General features: G+C 38.9%; 2 protein-coding genes and 1 long non-coding RNA gene across 4 annotated transcripts in view; 2 read left to right on the forward strand and 1 right to left on the reverse strand.

The window, feature by feature from the left end:
* Positions 1–2,973: 2,973 nt before the first annotated feature.
* SPCS3 (signal peptidase complex subunit 3) lies at positions 2,974–12,594 on the reverse strand. The gene is made up of 5 exons (XM_088163581.1): positions 12,327–12,594; positions 9,915–9,990; positions 7,358–7,432; positions 6,029–6,144; positions 2,974–5,585 (listed from the first exon to the last, which is right to left on the reverse strand). The coding sequence occupies exons 1-5, from the start codon at positions 12,467–12,469 to the stop codon at positions 5,453–5,455; spliced, it is 543 nt and encodes a 180-aa protein (XP_088019707.1). The 5' UTR covers positions 12,470–12,594; the 3' UTR covers positions 2,974–5,452.
* A 60-nt stretch (positions 12,595–12,654) lies between these two features.
* ASB5 (ankyrin repeat and SOCS box containing 5) overlaps positions 12,655–20,538 on the forward strand; it is a 39,505-nt gene continuing 31,621 nt past the window's right edge. Inside the window, exon 1 of one of the 2 annotated variants that reach the window (XM_088163580.1) lies at positions 12,655–12,833. Coding sequence is in view for 1 of the 2 variants with exons in the window: in XM_088163577.1 (XP_088019703.1) it covers positions 12,696–12,829 (134 nt within the window). In the remaining variant the exon portion in view is untranslated. The remainder of the gene's footprint in view (positions 12,834–20,538) is intronic. The other variant, XM_088163577.1, reaches the window with a different exon arrangement.
* LOC148223937 (uncharacterized) lies at positions 12,840–16,485 on the forward strand. Its single transcript, XR_015803146.1, has 2 exons — positions 12,840–13,617; positions 15,091–16,485. It is a non-coding gene; the product is annotated as an uncharacterized LOC148223937 (long non-coding RNA).

Below are 20,538 nucleotides of genomic sequence, written 5' to 3' on the forward strand. Positions count from 1 at the left end.
TGTATTTCCCCGCCTATGTTTCCCCTATTGGTTGTGTGTATAATCAGCCCTGCCTTATGTTACACCCCAAACTGCAGCCATTGGTTCTGTATTGTACCCGCCCTTGGGGGAGGGCCCCTATTTAAGTTGCTGCACGCCTGTGTTCCCTGCCTTCTGTGGTTCCCTTCCCTCGATCCCGGTTTTTCTCTCTCCCTCAATAAATCCTGCATTCCCGGAACCTCAGAAGGACTCTGTCTCGATCCTTTGCTCCTCCCCGGACGCGTGTACGGCCGTTCGGGTTCAGAGCCCTTCCCACATTCCGGGTTCCCCTGAATCCTGGCAGTGCGCCACTCTCGGCGCTGGGCTCGCCTTCAGCAGCCAGCTGGGCGAGTCGGTGCGGGCTGGAGAAGGCGGGCCGCGTCAACCTCTGTCTGCCTCTCATAACTACATCCAACACCAACCATTCTTAAATACAAATATTTTTACACTTCAACTCAGAAACTAGTGTTTGGTTTATCTTCTATACCCACCTCATAGCTCCTACCACCACACTCTGAAACCTCATCTGTGTATCAAATCCAACAAACTCCCTTCAGCATGAGCACACACGACCATAGCAGTCTCTTAGAAAAAGCAAACCCTGACAAAGCAAGAAAAAACACTGAGCAAGGAGGCAGACTGAGTGAATAGCACTGCACCTGTTGTGCACGTTGCAACACAGAAGCAAAACTCCATATATTGCATCCAAATCCTAGTTCAGCCAAAGGACTCCCCAATTAAGTGTTCTTAATTATTCCTTCTGGTTACCAACCACCTGTGCAGCCAGCTGGTGGAACCTGGATAGGTTTATCACATACCACACAGGCAATTCTAGTTACCCCAGGGTACTGTTTTGAAGACTGTTTCTTGCAAAAACACTTGCAGCATGGCTTAAGAATGCCAGGATCTTTCTGGGGCCAAATGTGTATTTTTTGTGTAAAACCCTTGGAAATCATTGAATTACAACTGCAAAACACATGATGACTGCTGTTAACAAAGTTAGCAGTATAATACAAACATGTCTTCGAATTACAGAAGTGCTTGCTCACTGTCATGGTCTTCTAGCACTGGAAATATGTATGCTCTCTCTAACCCATTTCTGCCAGTTCTGTCATTTTAAGAGTGCCACCTATTTCTTCAAAATTTACAGGCGTGCTACTAAGGAGCAAAAGCTGGGAAGCAGAGGAAAGTTTCAGGTGAATTTGTCCATGATTAACCCATAGTTGTTTTTTTCCACTTTATTTTCCAAATAGTTTATTCACAGAGGATTTAGAATTTCATTATTAGACCATTAATGATTGAAAAAAGCAGCTGCGTTGAAGTTTGGAGTAAATAGTGAGAGGGGTAGTGAGAGAGAGGGAAGGGCAAGAGAAGGAAAGGAGGAGAGAGTGGAGAGAGATGGAGAGAAAAATTCTGGCCATGCAGATGATTAGAGGGATGGCTGAGAATTCAGCTGTTCAGCCTGCAGAAGGCTCCAGGGATTTCTAATTGAGGCCTTCCAGCACTTGAAGGGGCCCCAAAAAAAGATGGGCATTAACATTTTAGCAGAGATTGTTGAGACAGGACAAGGGTTAATGGTTTTACACTGAAGAAAGGTAGATTTATATTGGATAAAAGGAAGATTTTTACAGTGAGGATGGAGAAACACTGACGATGGTGCCCAGGGTTGTCAGATGTCCCATTCCAGGAAACATTGAAGGTCAGGCTGGATGGGGAGCCTGATCTGGTTGGAGATGTCCCAGCTCATTGTAGAGGGTTTGGACTAGATGGCCTGTAAAGGTCCTTTCCAACCCAAACTGTTCTATGACCATACTTATTACTGAATACTCACTTGTTTCCATCTGTGCCTCATCTTCAGCCCATTAACTTAAATAACGTGACAATTTAGGAAAATGGTCTAAAGGAAGTGCTGGAGGGCACCAGAAAAAGATCCAGAAATGATCTGAGCTTGTTCAAGCTAAGTTTTGGAGTTTTTTGTTTAATAAAAAGATGCCTGATATAACTACTGCAATATGAGCATTTACCAATACATGTAGAATGGGACTTTTCAGGCTAAACAATATATGCCTGTTGGCTTGTTTGTTTGAATGAACAATTTAAAATATTTTTATAAGTTTTAAACTGTTTTAATGAAAAAAACCAAAATAAAGCAGCCAAATAAACCAGAAAAACTTTTCTTAAAGTCTGACAGTTATTCTGTATGTATTTTCTGACACAAATTTGGAGTAAGATTGCTTCTCCAGTACCTGAATTTTCAGCCTAAATAGCTTTCATTTTGCAGAACTGCTCTGCAAAACCTATAATCTTGAAGCAGTTTTTAGAGGAACATTTTCAACGGCTGGAATTCAAAAATTATTCAGGAACTCTATTTAAATCTTGCTAGTAAGCAATATATTAGCTAGCTTTCATTTCATTGTTCAGAAGAAAAAAGTTAAAAGAATTAACAACGAATAGAAGTAATTTATTTTCTCAACGTCTATTTTCAGCAACTGAAGAGCCACCCATAAATAAGACTGCATATGCAGGGGAGCAGTTCTAAACAGGTTTTTCAAAGCCATTTTTCCCTTCCTGTATAGAGCTGTTGGTGTAGTGCTGCATGTTTTTGATAGCAAATGGAAACCCAGGCTACTTTAAAAATTTCCATTTTTCAGTCCTTACATAAGAACTCCTGTCTCCAGAACCTCACTTAAAAACTATCTGAAATTAATCTCAAGCATTTTTAGTTTAGCCTCTTCCCATGAAGTAAATCACTTGCCAGGGAATACCTTGTCTGTACATATTACTCCACAAACAAGCAATATGTAGTTAGCAAAACAGCTTAAAGAATGAGCTGCCAGCAATACTAGTTCTTCATGAGACGTGTGGGACAAGAGGAAGTAAATGCCATTAATTTCCGCATAAACACATTCTTTTTAGAAACGGTTTGAGAATTGTCACAACAAAATACAGTAGCCATTTGACTTTTTGAAAGGCTTTTTACTTTTTTTTTTTATAGACATCAGTTAAGGAATTTGCTTCCTTAAGCCCTTAACCAACTTAGTGGCTCAGGAGCAAAAACCAAGCTATTAGAGCATCGAGTGCTCAACTATGCTGGCCTTTTCCTGAAGCCAAAAATAAGTTCTTCTCTCCAAGACCTTGAACTCCACGATGGTTTCTTCTTTACCCCTCAAAATGCTTACCTCAAACATAATTTCTCTTCACAGGGAAAGGCTAGTAAAGCATCAAATATCACATTTGAAAGCTTGAAAGTTTGTCTTGAAATTCTGCTACTGTCTGCTGGGAGGAACATACCATCTTGTAGGAAAGAAAGTAGCTTTTTCCCTGATGCTCCTTGACAGTGGATCCCTGTCTTCATAGTTGAAGTTTCTCTTTAATAGGCAGACATTATATTCATTGGAAGAATACTGCCAAAGGAATGCCAAGTGGTTGAATGCCAAGCCACAAGAAATGCTTCAGTGAACAATTCAAGAATGTAATTTATGAAAAAACCAACCACTTATTCAGCAATTACCAAAACAAACCCACAACTTTGTCCAATTATCTCTAAAAATATTTTGTTTTGCTTCTCTATGACAGTTTTAAGTTCTCTGTAACAGTTTTTAGAGCCATATATACATTTGATACCAAAGCACAGCAAAAACAGTATGCGTTTCAATGTGCTGATTATACTACCCTGGAAAACAGCAGAAGTTCAGAGAACTGAAATTCATGCAAATATGCTGGATACAAATGACAAATTCTCCTAAAACATTCATGTGAAAAAAGATTTTTAATTTTCGCACTCAAAATTTTGTTTTTAAAGACAAAGCACCTTTTAGGGATTTTTTTCAAGACCTTTTTGATTAATACACCAACATCAAGAATGTATTAGTCACTTAGGGGTAATTCACAAATATTAAAGACCCCTTTTCAAAATCAAGTTGGTTCCCTCAAAATCAATCAGTTCCTAGGTGAACTCAAAACAAAGGGGGATACTCTGCTCCAGTCTTTTGCATCTCTTCTTTTGTAAGGTTTTTCATTTTTTCACACAGTTCTCATTTTTCCTATTACTTTTTTTCTGATTTACAGTATTAAAACCTGAGTTTTAGTTCTCTCTTTTTCCAGGTCCCCAGTACATCCAGAACATTCCCCGTGTGGCAGTAAATTCCCTTGTCACGCTTTGTTTGAAGGTACACATGTAAATTACGGCGTGTGCCAGGAGGGCGCTAGCGGCGTGTGCTCCTTCTCCTGGATATCCGATGGCCTAAACGCACCAGTCAATCACTACAAACCATGGCTGCTGCCACCAGGCCATCCTGATAGCCTGCTCCTTCCATCTCCAACCCTGACAGCATTCACAGCTGTAGCTGGGGGAAGGAGCACACACAAGGGGATGTGCAGTCACAGACAGGACACTTGTTCCACAGAGGTGCTGATGGAAGCTGCCACACGCTTCTTGCTACCTTTCCTGGTTCATGCAACTCAGCAAGACTTGCAGGCAGACTCATTGACACTCAAGCTGGAAATCTACCTCAATTACTCCATCTTATCACAGGGAAATCCTCTATTATGGAAAGGTTTACCCATACTGTTTAGGGAACATCTATCCTATTCCTTGCTATGGAAGGTCGCCCCTAGTATTAGTTGTCTCAGCCCCTTCTGGAACAAGCAGAAGCAATTCGTCCTGATGAACAGATCCCAGTAAAAATCTAGAAATTCCATTTCAGAAAAGCCTTTCTTAACCTAAAGCTTTCACTTTCCTTACCGACTTAGCTTAATGTCTTATGCTTAAAGTCTTAAGACTCACACTGAATAGATTTCTTTTTATTCCTTCAGTTTGCTGCATTGCAAGCAGTTATTAAAATGATTTGCAATACAGAACTAAATGTGGGCTACATCAGTGGCACTCAAGATCTGAGGCTGACAGATAAGGAACAATGTTTTCCAAGTAGCTGCTGGCAGTCCTAGAAAGGACCAAGCTTAGCCTACTGTAACACACTGCACATGGATTTTAAAAATTGCCCTAAAATGGAATAGCAGTTTCTTTCAGGCACTCCCAGAAACCAACTCCAGAAGGTGTACTTGAGGTCTACACAAAATAAATAGCTATCACAGTACTTAAAAAGCCCAAACACAGGAATACTATCTTCTGGTTTAAAAATATTTATTTAAAAGAAAAGGAATCTAGATTTAGATGGCCAGGAAAAAAAAAAATCCTCAGTTTTTCCCCCTTAAGACCATTACTTTGCAATTTACCTTTCCCTTAAGTTTCAGCTGCTTTATTTTAAAAAAACCCAAACCCCTGAATTTTCATTTCCTTTTCCTATAGTACTAGCCTGAGGAAATTAAGTTCCTTTCAGTGAAAAGTTGCATGGGATGCAAGAAGAAACTGCAATAAAATGTATCCACAATATACAAGTATAAAAATATTTTGCTTATGATTCAGTACTATAATTTAATAACTTTTTGTTGTTTCATAGGTATCTGGGAAAGGTACAGACACATGTCCTGATCCTGTTACAAGAGGTAGAATGCCAGCATTTGGTACAACATTCCAGGAGAGAGTCAAGGTGATATTCCTGTTTCCCCTGCAAAAAAGCAACAAGACTGTCAGCACAAATAGTCAAGCTAACCGATTTAATTAACAGTTACTAGTATTAAATACATTAGGATACAGATTGTTTACCTGGTTCAGAAACAATAAGCTTTTTAATTTTAGGTAGTTACTGCCTACGTTTTTTTCAACTTGACTCCTTCAGAGTTGAGTGCATCACAGAACCAATTCTACACACACCAAAGGCAGAAACCCAGGAAAGCCTATTGCTCATAATAGCAGTGCATCTTCTAGTCTACAGAATACATTGATATCTTGTATCCCAAGGCCATCTTCTAACAATCAAAGATGCAACAGAGATGACAGACTATCAGATAGAATATAGGTACCGCACCAATGAACACAAGTATGAAATGCAAAGTATGTAAGTAAATCAAGATATGATGACTAACAGTAATAAAACAAATATTTACTTACTTGAGACCATTTCCATCATCAAAGAAAAAGTACTTTGACTTCATATCTTTTAAGGACAGCCTTGGGTTATCTCCTCTCAACATGATCTTGTCCCAAAGGACCACCTGATTTAGGGCCTAAAATCACAATTGTAATTAAGTCAGCAAGGTACTTTACCAGATCACATTCAGACACTGGACCTTCATTCTAAAACCCCTGAAGCACATGCTTGCAATCCATAATTAATTTGACAAAATAATGTTTCACAATGGGGTAATGTAATACTATTACTCGGTGATGTCTGTCATGGAATACATAGAAACAACAAGGAACATCTTAAAACACAAGAAAGACTTTAAAAAGTCATATGCTTTAGAAGAATTACAAAGCATGAAGGGGTTTCCTTCTGAATTGCAAAGGTAAGTCACTTTTAAAGCAGTATTTAGACTTTATTTCAAATACAGGACTTAAATTGAGCTATCATGACTCTTCTAACTTTAATGGAAATCTCTACTTGAATTGCAAGCAGAACCCCCCAAAAAATTATGAACAGTTGAAAAAGTGGTATCTGAAGTTCCTACATTACTGAAACTTTATCCTGTTCTTTTAAGTAGACACTAAACAGTCTTTTGTATTGAACAATTTAGAAAAATACTTTCTCAGTATTTGTGAGAAGTGGTGATTTATGTAGAAACAAAATCTAAAATATGGAACAATACAATAAAATCACAGAAACCCTAAAAACTGTCCTAGTACAAACACAATATCCATCATCTTGTTTAATATAACTAAGGTACTTCAAAAAAAAAAACAAGAAAAAAAAGTTTTGTTCAGCAAGTTAAGAAAACCCCCAAGCTTTCACCAAATCATTGCCATGTGACCACAGCAAGCAGCTTTTAATTTGAATTCAATGGTACCATGGCAGCATGGTTTTTCATTAAAGTAATTTATTTAAAGACTGTTTCACATAGCTTCTATCAGATTAGTAAAAAGGGTGTTCATCTATCCAAAGGTAGCTCAGCAGCAACTGCAGAAATTTAGAAAAAAAGTAAAATGGACAGAAAAGGTGAAAAAACTCATTTTCAGTATACTACCGTTAAGTATACTGCAACACAAGACGTGTTATTTTTCTCCCATTCTACTGGGCATATATCAAGTTAGGTTTCATGGAGGTGAACTTCCCAGCCCACAGTTAAACTGTCAAGAAAATAATGAGGAAGGCCAGTAAAAACAGCGAGGCTAATACGAAATGCTGGTGGCTTTAACTCTTCTCAGCAGAACTACAGAATGTTTAAAAATAGCTGCAGTACTAAAATGGGTAATTGCTTCAAACTTCTTTTTAATACTTACATTGTTTTTCGTTGAATATTCTGCAGACAAATATAGAAACAACTGCTTAACATTCCAATCAAATATACTCTGCAGATGTATGCAAGTTAAGAAAAATACCATACACTACTTACATAACCTTTTTTTATTTTTACTAGAGCCAAGTAGTTTATTATCATTACAGTGAGCTTTTACCTTTCAACATACCTCATCTTACTCATCAAATCTGAGCAGTGCCAGCAATTTGAACACATTTTAATCATAACAAAATGACAGGTTTTTAAGTGGGTAATTTTTTTTTTACTATTTATGAAATCTAGCAGCTATTTCTCCTCCGATAATTTAAGACTGCTATATTTGACACAGCAAGCTAGTAACCAGAATCCTCTCCTAGACAACCTAAAAAAAAATATAAAACCTTAAACGTAAAGGTCACGACAGAATTCTTCCATAAATATCCTCAAGACAATTTTTTATACTAACAAAGAACCCTTGTATCCAAATACAATAATATTAAATAATATGTAAATACAAAATTAGTCAAGCGTAGGGAATTCAAAGAGTCCTTAATGCCTATATTAGAAAAAATAGAACATGGGAGTATTTTGTATTGGAAGAGACCCCTAAAAATTAGTAAATTCGATTCCCTATTGACTACAAAGCTCATTGGACTCGAACAAAACTCTGCTGAGATTTTTGATCAAGAGTAAAGAACCGATGACTGCCATTTGAGGCAGTATAATAATGCTGGGATTCTGTTTATTTAACAATAACGTGTGACTGCTAAGGAAAAGACTTTTTAAATTCACAAGAGATTAGCTGTAATATTTTATTTCCTAGTCCTCTTTTGTATTCTATTTACCATTATCTCAAAGAATAAATAGATTCTCTAACCAGCCTCAAAATCTGTTTTTTCTTCTTTCACTCGTCTCATGGCAAACATATTTTTAAGCTATTAATTCATAGGGCAAGAAAGAAAAGAATTAAATATTTAACTGCTGTCACTGCAAGAATAGGTAGAAATATTTTACTTGAACATTTTTTGTCATTTAGCTCAAAATACTAAACAAGATCCTGAAGCTCTCCTTGACAGGATTTCTTATCACTTGCAAAAGTCAGCATTTAATTGAATAAGCTTAAAGGAGTTTGTGAAAACTCCTGTTTCCCTTTCCTTTGCCTAGTTCCTTTTTCTAACTGCCATTTTATTTAACTTCTCCCAGGACTAACAACTTCTTTCTGGTAGTTAAGACAGTCCATGTACCTGTATCATTTTACAAATTTTGAACAAAAAAGCCCATCAGACAGTTGCATTTTACAGCTCTAAATATTGCAAGCTTTATTTATGCCAGGCATGAGAGATTTAGTCAGAAATCCTAAAAAAAAAAAAACGACTGTTGCTGGTAGAAGTCATTCAAACACAGAATCTTTATGCCCACACATTGCAGACTAATCCTTTTCTTTTAGAGGTCCTGTCCTGCCTTGCTCTGCTTCTCTCCATGCGCCATGTGTACAAGTCTATGCATCTACTTTAGAATTTCAGTTTCCCATTTTAGTATGTATAAGCTTTTCAGAGGTAAAACTCAGACTTAGGAGATCACCTCTCCTGCTCCCAGTTGATAAAAAGATCCTCTTATTCCTGTACAGACAGACCTGCAAAAATCTGATTAACCTGTTTATCCATGTTTGTATGAAGAGCTGTATTTTGTGTGGTCTGCTCACACAACACAGTGTTCTTCAAAAGAGTGAAACCGAAACACAGACAGAATCAGTGTCCTGCCTAACAGTGAAAAAATCCAGCAGACAGGGAAAAAAATCCCAGGATTCTCAGACCAGCTGCAAAACATGGTTTAGTATAATCACCTGCACATGTCATCTATTATTTGGTACTGACTTCTACAGAAAAACGCTTTCTAGACCCTAAATCCAGACTAGCAGCGAAGCAAAGAAATAGAAAAGAAAAACTGCAAAACTGCAACAGCAATTGAGAAATAAGCCAAAAACCAATGTGATAATTTTTTTAGTAAATCATATGCTTCCCAATGAACTTCATACTAAATACTAGAGTGTTTAACATCTAAGCAAGTAAAGGATTACAATGCCCTTTTAGAAGACAGGTGCTTCTATGCAACTGTTATACAGTCAGCTTTGATAACCTCAAAACAAAATGAGTCTGAAAGGAGCAGTTCCTAGATTAGGTATGACTTTCAAAACAATATGCTATATAAACCCGACCATTAATTTACTCCTCAAACCACCGACACAAACTTCACTTAAAAGTAATAACGTCTAGATGTTAGACTGCCCTCTCCTTTATTAGATCCAGTGCACCTCACAATAGAACCTGATTTTAAAAACAGGCATTAAACAACTTGTCATCTACTAGAGACCAAACAGCTGGTTTAAGTTCTATTTCACTGCCATAGCTAGGCAAAATACTATGCGTAGCTGCTTTAAATTTTTAAGACAAATTGCTAGTTTTCCCCAAGTCCCAAATATCTGACAATTATAAGGTAACAAAAATAGACATCAAAGTGCTCTTATTCCAAAAAGTCTGCAAACCATTTTTTCATTTAAGGATATCTGCAGTAATGTCAAACGTGACGAATCCCAGATCACTTCTTTCTCTAGGTCCAGTGAAGTCTTCTACATTTTTTCTAAGAGAAAACAAAACACAACATAAGATTATACTTTCTCATTATTTTTCTCTTATATACTACATGAATTATGGTTCTTATTAGATATTTCCCTCATCCATTTTCTGTATTTTGTTTTAAGCACTTCTGGTTATAATGTAATCAACATTACAAACTAACATCTACCTTCCAGAAATGACCGTGTCCCAATTTTATATGTCAGGCCTTTCCACCACAGTGTCTGAGACATATAAATAGCCTATTGAGATTTTCCTGTTAACAAGAATCTGTATCTAAGGTGGACTACATTTCATTTTAGTAAAATATGTTTTAGCATCCCCAAAAATGTAAAACTGATTGGGATACCATCAGTACAGCAGTCTGCTGGCAACCATTTTCAACTTTATTTCTAAACTATCCTTGAAAAAACAAAGCCTATCTTGCTCGGACCATTCAAATAAATCAGTTTACGTGCATAGTTCACACAGGTTTCAAGATTTATTCCTGTAATGTAATGTAATCCAGCATGGAGCAAATTGTTAGTTTCCTCTACATTCTGGAAAATGGTATCATTTTGGAAGGTTTTATTATAAATCTACACTTGGAACAGTATCTCATGTTGCCACACAAAACCACAACAGAAAGAGGAACCGGAAAATAACAGATATACAGCAGATATTTCCATATGTATTCATAAAGCTTATCCATTTACCCAACTTAATATCTACAAAGAGAAATACGATAAGCAATTAGCTATGAACCTTAATTGCTCATGGAACAAATTTTCTATGAATCATTAACCTCATAGTTATATTTATTCCAGTTGGGAAATTAGACAATTAAAACATAATTTTATTAAAACTAAGTTTAGTAATCTCAAATTTTAAAAAAGTATACAAGTGAAGAAAACACTTTTGGAGATAGCAGTTAAGAAAAGCACCACCAAATCTTCCCAAATTAAGCCTCAGTATGACTTTCCATCCCTTTCCAAAAAGCAGCATCTTTTTAAGTAGCAAACCTTATCAAGCACTTGACCTCTTAACCACTTCCAGTCAGGTGGAGTAGCAGGCCTTAAGCTTGGGGTCTACAGTACTTCTCAGACATTCAAGAGAAGCAGGTTAGATATAACATCTCCCAGTAACACCAAATCTGTGCATCACAGAAGGGACTGGCAATACACATTTCACCCAAATTAGGCATTATTATGCTGCCTTATGTATGCTGAGCTCACCATAACAAAGACATGTTTTTATGCCAATTTTATGCTGTTGCAATCCTAAGTGTAGCATGAATACAGGTTGGGTTTTTTTTTTCCTGTGGTATTAAACTAGTCTGAAATGTGATGGCAGCCCCTTTATTTGCATTCATCTCTCCTCTCAAGTCCTGCTATTAGGCACCCACCGGTGCCTACCAACCTCCCTGACATGCACAGGGACACCTTCCACTAGATCAAGTTGTGCAGAGCTCCATCCAGCCTGGCACTAAACACTTCCAAAAGCTTTAGCTCCCTAATCTGGGCCAAAACCAACCAAATATGAGCTGAGTTAAAGCAGCTCAGTAAAGTGTCCTAAGAACCAGATTCCCCTGTGGAGCTCTGGTAAAGGACCACGTGGCAAAAACAAGAGCAAAGATTCCCTCCAGTCATTGGTGACTGTAACAGCTGCTCAAACGCTTGTGAAACTGCTGCCCTCCACATCACACATTCTTAACTTAATGGAAGTTTTCTGTGACAAAGTCTCAGAGAAAAAAAAACAACACCCCGAACCAACACCAAAACTGGGGGAAAAAGGTCTCCCAGCACAAGTTTGCATCAGTACATTTTATGTGTAGGCAACATGTTTTGATGTGGCATTGTGTCCTACACCTGGTGCATTTCGGACAGAATAAGCCACCCCAAACACTTTGCTGCCATAGGACAGAAAGTACGCTAGGTTATCAGTGGAGAAACCCGAGAGAACTACTAATTAAAAGGAAAAGGTACTACGATCGGATAAATAAAGGTCCATAGAATAAACTCCGCGTTCGTGTAGGTCCCTCCACAGCTGCGGGCAGCAGCTGGCTCGGCTCCGCTCCGCTCCCGGTGAGGCGCGGGGAGCGAGGCGGCCGCGCCGGTGCCCGAGCGCCGCCCCGGCTCCCGCCCGGCCGCGCCGTCGTGGGGCTCCCCCATTGGCCGGGCCGGCGGCGCAGGAGGCCGGGCCCGAGCGCCGCGCGAGGAGCCGGGGGGCGGCCGCCCCTGTGCCCTCACCCGCCCCGGCCCCTGCTCTCGGCTCCCGGCCCTCCACCTCCCCGGCGGGCAGCGGCTGCCGCCCGGCCCGGCCCTCCCCCGCCACTCCCTGCCCTCCCCCCGCCGCACTCACAGCGTGACCCGGGAGACGGCGATGCGGACGGGCACACTGCGCTCCTTGAAGGCGGTGGTGATGAAGCAGCCGAAGGTGAGCGCCGCCATCACGCTCAGCGAGAAGGCGAAGAGCGAGTTGGCCCGGGACAGCACCGTGTTCATCTCCCCGCTGGGCCCGGCCGGGGCTGCGGCCGCTGCTCGGGCGGGGCGGGCGCGCGGACGCGGCAGGAAGCGGGCGGCGGCGGGCAAGGGGCGCGCGCGCGACCGCCGGCAGGGGGCGTGGCCTCGCCCCGGCGGGGCGGGCTCCCGGCAGGCCACGCCCCCTTGCCCACCCCTGGCCCGCTTCCGCCAGGAGCTGGGCGGGGTCGGCGCCGCGCCCGGGCGAGCCATGGCGGCCGCGCTGGGGCCGGCGCCGCTGTGTGGGCTCGCTGCCCGCCTGCCGCCGCCGTGCTCCCAGGGCTCTCCTTCCTACAGGGGAGCTGGCACTTGTCGCTCTGAAGGATTTTTGCAGTGCAGTAAATCGTAAGTAAGTTTTAGGCGAAGGCTTGTATTTTCACTTGATGTCTGTATCTTGCTTTCACTGGTACTGTGATTTGCTATTCCCTCCCTCGTTTCCTATAGGATGTTCCTATTCATTCACACCTTGTTGTTACACACATGCTCAGTGTGCCAATCTTCTTGCTTAGAAATTTCCTTTAGCAGCTGGGCATTTTCCTGGAATCCTCTTTTTTCCAGGTGATCTCACACCGTTGGCAGGGTGAGGCAGCCTTCCACCTTACCCCACCAATTTGGTTGAAATTTCAATTTAAATTGGTACCAGCAAAAATCAGTTTATGTAGTGAGGTGATTCCTAACTCCTCCCGGGGGCCCCTATTTGGTGCCCATTCCTGCTTCCCGGACCTGGAGCGTTATCAATGTGAGAACCAAGGGGAATGAGAGCTTTTACAGTGCTTTGGGGGCAATTTTTTTGGTGTTCCCCACCGCTATATTCGTCTGTATTAGCTATAGCAGGTCCGATTAACGGGGATATCTCGGGGCTGCCAACAGGTGTCAGCAGTGGTTCAGTTATATTTAATTTGCTCTTCCCAGCCCTGGGGTTCCAGTGCTGCTAATACTGGGAGTAGGAACAGAATGCAGGATGTCTAAAAGGGTGGAAGGCCTCATGGTGACTGAAGGGATAGGGAGGAGAAGGTGTGGGCTGTCAGGCCATTCTGAAATACCTGTAATTATATATAAGTGCTGTTTCTTTTCCTACCTGTAGCCAAAAGCCAGCTCTGTGAATCAGGGAAGAAAAATCTTTGCTGATAAAGGTAGGAAATGGAAAAGGAAAAAGGTTATACTGAGGCTTGTTGCTTCCCCCCCGGACTGAGTACCTGCAGCACATGTCCGATTAGCCTGTAGGATGGGAAGGTACCTATGGAGACATTTTTGGGGACCCTGTGTTCCACTGTGCAGTTGGTTTCTGTGCCTGTGCATTTGCCCCATTGAAATCAGTTACAGGCCCAAAGAGAGCAGGCTCTTTTCTGGTTTGCATTTCATAATTCTTGACCTTTCTGATATTTCATAAGAGTTTCAGCAGCACCAAGAGTTTCTTGTTTAAAGATTTTTGTTGGCTTGTTATTATTTTATGCTATTCAAAATATTAATTATTGTGACGATTTATGGTCTGGAACTTGTTACTGAAACCTTGGATTACTCTTACTGAAAAGTACTTTTCTCCAAAAAGAGAAGACGTAAAAGCATTAAGGAAGCTTAAACTGTAAGAAAAGCTAGGGAACCTAATCATTTCAGAAGTCATAAAATGTCTGCTGCTTTCAAAAGGATAGTTCAAATGTGAACGCCATTTTTTTCTCGTATCTACAAAAAAAATGCTTAAATCACCTTTGTTCCTGCTTTTAGTTCATGTAGTTGCTACTTAAGAGTTTTTCTTACTAAACAGCTGTTTAATAAAAAAAATGACCGTTGGGCAGAACTTACAGGAATAAAGTAGTGAAATTTCCAAAGCAGTGGTTAGGTACCTGCAAAAGACCAAAATCAAAAGACTTAGCCAAATTCATGTTTTTAAGGCAATGAATAAATACGGCTATTGCTTGTGGAGGTTTGGATTTATTTTAGTAGAAACCTTAAATAAATGTCACTTAGAAGCCCAGTATGCAGTGGAAGAACAGATGGTGTAATTTATTCAACAACTGATCTATTACTGTTTCAGAATACAGAAACCTATAGGTTTTTAATGACTGACATCTTGCAAAATCAAAATAGGAAAAAATTTTGAAACAAGGCAGTTATGGAAGAAGGAGAGAGAATTATTCGCAATAGCTGTTTGTAAGTTTTAGAGTGTTCTTTGAAAGATAAAATCTGAAATTTTTTGAAGAACAGCGACATAATGTCAAAAGTTGCTGTCAGCTACATAAATTGTGTTGCTGGGGATTGAGCAAATACTATAATTATGGGAACAAAATTATAGGATCTTGGGGAAGCAGAAAAGTTTGGGAGTCCATTTCCAAGATGCAGTGGAATGGTATTCATTACACCCAAGCAGCGTCCTTAAGCCCAGACCAGCAGAACACAAGGCATGTCAGTGTTCAGGCTAGCTATTACTTCAAGAAATGTCGTATTTTTCATTACAAACTCATTGAAAAAAATGCAGAGATAGGATTGGCAGCAGGTCTGAAATGTAGAATTTGCCATCCTTCTCCAGTCCTTACCCTGAAATTATCTGACTTTGAAAATGAGTTTTTGTGCACTCTTTGATCTATTAAACATGTGTTCTTTTTTTATAGTGCCGGCACTTCAACAGGATTGATCCTTGTCAGCAGCTGATGATTAGTAGTCTTTTGAGAGAGAGTAGCTTGCTTTCTTTGGTTGACATGTTTCTACTCTGATCAAGTTCAAGTTACGGAGTGATTCCTTTCATCATCCATAAACAAAATAGCAAGTGTTGACACTGACCATCAACAGAGATTGCTATGAGTTCTTTGTTCTCCAGCTGAAGTCATATTGGTTCTAGCATGGCACACACAGATGGGAGCTTTGGGGTGTATGTTGTGAATTTTAAGTGAAAAGGAGGTGTTAACTTCAGCCCAGTACCTTTAGCCTTCTTGGGGCTTAATTCTGACTAATTTTACGGGTGAAAATTTAGGTGCCTGTGGCATCTTTGTCTCCTAGATAGATGAGGACCATTTTTTTGATCTAGGGACATGTATGTACGTGCTGATTTTTTTACCATAAATGTCTAAATACTTTCTTGAATTTTTCCTTCATTAATTGCTGAAATGTTAATTCTTTAAGAGTCAGTAGCAGCATACAGCCTCTTAGGCAGCTCTGGGTAGGAAGATGAGATTAAAATAAATGTGGTCACGATCAGCTGTCTCTTGCAGCAGCCCCCTTTCAGTTAACACCTCTTCTGGCTGGCTCATTTTTACAGCTGGTGTGGAAAAGATGTGATGCAGAGAAGAGGCTTTTTGCACTGCATTTGAGTCTAATGTTCTTTTCACCTCCATTTTTTTAGCTTTGGATCTACACAGTATGTAGAATAAGAAGATCAGCAAGAAGAAATTTTCATTTGCCTTTGTAGTATTATTGTGAGTCGTTCAGCAAGAAAATCTCGGGGAATTTTTAATTTCTGATTTCAGAATGAAGTTGATATTTTACAACATTGTCTCATTTAGTGACATAATACATGGCAAAATAAAAACTGTATCACAGAGAGAAACAAATATTCTTGGCTCCAAAGTCAGTATATTTTGGAGCCTAATGCAGTTAATTTTTGGCTCCTGTGAGGTTTGCCCATTGCATAGGCTATGAAGCCAGGTTAGGTATATTCATTCAAACATTACTGATTTAGCTTAACCTTTCTCACTTCATTGTGCTTTGCATTCTGAGGAATAAGCTCGAGTGCTACTGATCCACCTTGCCCAGGTTTTAACCTCATTCACTCAGCCAGTTGCAAGTCTTCATCACAAGATATTTTTATGTCTCTTGTAAAAGCACCAAGCAGAGACTTGTCATACCTCAGCCTCAAGAAAAAGATGTTTTACTAGCTCTGTCACGGTGATATCATTTAACCAATACCAATTTTAGTGGATGGAGAAAGCCTTTCTGTTATGAATGCTAGTCATGGGAGTCAGCACATAATGACATAAGCTTACAGAATAAACTTTTAACTCTGATCTCTACTACTGAGCGTGTAATTTCCTTTTATTAACAGCATTATTAGGCACCAAAATATGCTTTACACAGTAAGAAGAAAAATTAAACCACTTAACCACTTCTACTTAGTCAAGAAGAAAACCTGACAAAGTTTGAAGAAAGGGGGAATAAAACTAAACAGATAATTTCACTGTTTCTAGAAAAAAAATTTTGAAGAGAAAAGTTAAACGGTTAAAGAAAAATTTAAAGACAGCCTATAACATAGAATAAAATTAACAAGTTTTGAAAGGAATTCAAATTGATGACAAAAGATTCACAGCTCAAGTATTGTTTTTATTTAGAGGCATCTATTTAATAAGAACCTGTGACATTTTAGCGTTCATTGAGGAAAAGATTAAAAGCTGCAAAAAAATGCTAAGTTTAGTTACATGAATTTAGATTAATAAGGTGGTTGCACTGCCTACTATAGAAATAGCAAAGTTAGTTTCTCAAGCTAGTTGAAATACCAAAAGCATAGCTCCTGTGGTACCACAATCCTAAGGAAGAGGTTGAATTAGTTGCCAAAGAGGGAATCTCTGTTCTGTAGACATGGTTGGCAGTGAAAGAAATCGCTTCGACCCAAGAGAGGAACTATGCAAAGGGAAACAGGTGCAAAATGAGGAGATTCTTCCCAAGATTTACTGATACAGCTGTACATAAGGCCATCAAAAATTATGCCTAAATATCCTTACGAAGAGGCAGCGTGCATGTGCATTTTGACATCCCTGTCCCCTCACAGTTTGCTACAACTTTTGCTAGGGGGTCATTTGCCCTGGCACAGAATGGGTTGTAGGGGATGGGTGTGAGTGGTTTTTTCAGTGTAAAGTCCAACAGGTTACTTTTAACTTACTGGCAGTTTAAATTGCCAGATTTTGAACTGAGGAGTGTACCAATACACATTCCTTCCTGTTGATTTCCAGGAAGGGAGAGAGACGGGCAGGAACATTTAGCTGAGGAATGGAATGGACAACTGGAGGTGGTAACTTTTTAAACTTCTGGGGGGCAAAAATTGCTAGAGTTTGTCTGTCAGCAGGCTGTGTGTGCCTGCTGTCTGACACGTTTCTGGGTTTAGTAATGTCTCTAAGTACACACATGACTTATTTTGGAATCTTCTGTAATACTCTTAATAGTTGAGTTATGTTAGGTATCCAAAGAGGTCTGCAACAAATACTGTAAATAAACTTACTGTGTTTCTAGCAGAACTCAGATTTAATTTACTTGTAAGCTTGTTGGTCATACCTACTTCCCTTCTGGGTAGAACTTAGCTGTCAGTGATTAGATGTACTGGTTAAGCACATCAAGCATGTTCATGTGATAATGTGACAGCAGAATTGGTTGATACCAGACTTGTAGCTGAAGGGGTATCTGTCCCCATTGTGAGAAACAGCTCTCCAGTGGTGCATAACAAAGGGATACAGATTTAATATTACTATGTTATTTTTTCATGAACTGAGAAAGCAAGCTAGAATTTCATAATCACTTAAGTATCTGAGTTACTTTTTATGCTTTTAAATACATGTTGTATGGAGAATGTCAGTTATGTGCAGAGATACTGATTGATATTTAATCCCTGACCAGTAATTCCATTCTTTGGAAATCCAGCCTTACAAGTCTGTAAACTAGAATTACTTTCTAAGATAGGAGTAGTATTTTCAACTGCTAGGAAAGGCAGAATACCTCAAATATACCATTTTGAATTCATTAAGAGCAGTAGAATAAGCAATCTTTTCATGATGTTAATTTAAAAATGAAAGGTTGCATCATTCAAGTACTCAAATAACGTGATTTGTATAGACCCTAAACTGTGTCAGACCAATGATTTTAATACACTGGAGGAAAAACTACCACCATACTGCCCAAAGGCATAAATTTGAACTTTCTAGAGCAATTCAAGAACTGGTGGAAATAATGTGCTACACCAAAATACAGAGAGAAAGTATACATGTTACAAAACTTTTATGATTTTTTGTGCATTAAAGCTCTTTTAAAGGAACTGTTGTGCTTCATTCTTAAAGAAGACAAATGGTGTCTAAATATCTAACTGTTTAGTAGTGGGTGTCAAAAGCCAGAGCTCAGCTATGAGGAGAAGTGTTTTAAGACACTCATTTTTCCCTGTTGTGCCACTAAAGATGTCATTGCGCTGCATTTTGAAACAGATTTTTAGTTAAAGTCTTTGGTTAGGTTATTAGGCTATTGGCAGGGATTATGAGAACTGCAGAAATCTGAATAAAACATAACTTTGGTTGTGAGTTGTAACTTCATGCTGTATGGTTTGTGTAGATCCTGGCTAGACATGGCATTCAGGAAGAAAAGCTGTCAAAAAGAGATAGGAACCTTTCATTTGTTTGGAGTGTTGTGTCTGATACAATTAGCAACACAACTCTCAGGTGTTTGTGCTGATAGAATGGCTTTGTCGTGATGCTCAAGTAATTCTGTAGAATTCTTAAGGATAGCAAGGGGGTGCAGTGAAAAAGCAGTTCAGATCTAACCCAAGTTTCGTCTTTTCTGGATGAGAAAGTTTGTGTTCTCTCATTTTTTGTCTTTTCATTCCCCAAAACAGTAGCACAGAGTCTGTACTTCAGCCACCTCTTCATATTTTACAAAGAGTAGTTTTGGGTTGTGCTAATGGGCTTGAGTTCCTGTTTAGAAAAGGACACAGCAGCTGCTTGATGTTTTCCAGTCAATCCAGCTTTTGAATTTCTTGTAGCTCTCAGGTAAATTGACTTGTTTGGGTTTATTCTCTGTGCCTAAGCATAAATGCATAATATCCTTAAGAATTATATTAATGAAAAGAACATTTAATACTTTTTGAAGATTGTTTTATGGTACGTATGCCTTTTTTTGTCTTCAATCCAATGTTAAGGTAACATTTTGCATCATGAGGAAATAAATTTTAAAATATTTCCTCTGAATCTAGATTTCTTCAGTTCAAATGCTTTAAATATAAAATAGGAAAAAAGTGCTGAACATAGATCAAAGAGGAAATGACATAACATTCAGTAGCTTTAGATAAGTAGGCAAAATTTTTAGGAGTAGCATCTCATACACTCATTAAAATACAAATCAGCTGGTCACTAAGCAGGTAATTTTCATGCTGAGTTAGACATTTCCTTTTCAATAGCTCATACTTCTCCTTTGAGTCCTTAATGAAGCATTGTATGCTTACATCAGAAACTCAGTAATAAAACTTGATTTTTTTACTGATTTTGTTTTAAAATCTTTGTTTCAAGGGCATTGCTTTACAAATTTCTCCTTTTTGGTTGCCTCTAATGTATAAAATAATAAATTATTCGAGGAGTTCCTGTTCCTCTGCCTGGTATCTTAAAATCTTCTCTTATAACTGTTATTAGACAAGTTTCAGAACCAGGATGACTATCAACTTCTTGTGTGTATTTAGTTGTCTCTTACATGTGGAGAAAGACAGGCAGATGAAGTGTCATACAAATAATTCCTTGTACTGTATTGCATCTTTATCTCATTTTTTAAAATAAACATTTTCACTTTCAGACATTTATATGCATCTCCAAATTACAGAAGAAAACTGTTAAGACTAACTGTAATGGAATTTGTGCTGTGAAAATAATTACTCTTTTACATCTTCTATCATTTGCTTTAAAAAATATAAATAGAAGGAAGTATGCTTTCCAAAAGTAACAACACAGCATGTGCTACAAATAATACATATTTCTAAGGGTTTTATGGTCTTTGATGTTAAAAAAAATGCCTTCAAAGACTAAATATTCTATCAGTTGTTTTAATTTTTCTTATTAATCTTGCCTTACTGAAAATTAAACACACCCGCCTTCAAAAGCATAGATGAAAAATTGCCAGAAAAAAATAGTTTATGAATGTGGTTATGTAATTACTCATAGATGGAAGAGCACAGGTTTGTTTGTTGGTTGGTTGTTTCCAAAAATTACTTTGTTAGGTTGAGGGTAGATTGTATACCAGATTTTAGACAGTTTGAACTAGCAGAAACAAGTGCCACTGCTAAATACTTTCTTTCTGCACTTGGCTGCTACAGAGCAAAGCATTAAAGG

The sequence above is a fragment of the Sturnus vulgaris genome, chromosome 4, assembly GCF_052056855.1.
Source record: "Sturnus vulgaris isolate bStuVul1 chromosome 4, bStuVul1.hap1, whole genome shotgun sequence".
Classification (NCBI taxonomy): domain Eukaryota; kingdom Metazoa; phylum Chordata; class Aves; order Passeriformes; family Sturnidae; genus Sturnus; species Sturnus vulgaris.

Excerpts from the sequence above, each read along its gene's own strand:
- SPCS3 (XM_088163581.1), bottom strand. The coding sequence starts at position 12,469 with ATGAACACGGTGCTGTCCCGGGCCAACTCGCTCTTCGCCTTCTCGCTG. Across the intron at positions 6,145-7,357 it reads AATATTCAACGAAAAACAAT|GCCCTAAATCAGGTGGTCCT; the intron begins GTAAGTATTAAA and ends TTGTGATTTTAG. Across the intron at positions 5,586-6,028 it reads GATGATGGAAATGGTCTCAA|GGGAAACAGGAATATCACCT; the intron begins GTAAGTAAATAT and ends GCTTTTTTGCAG.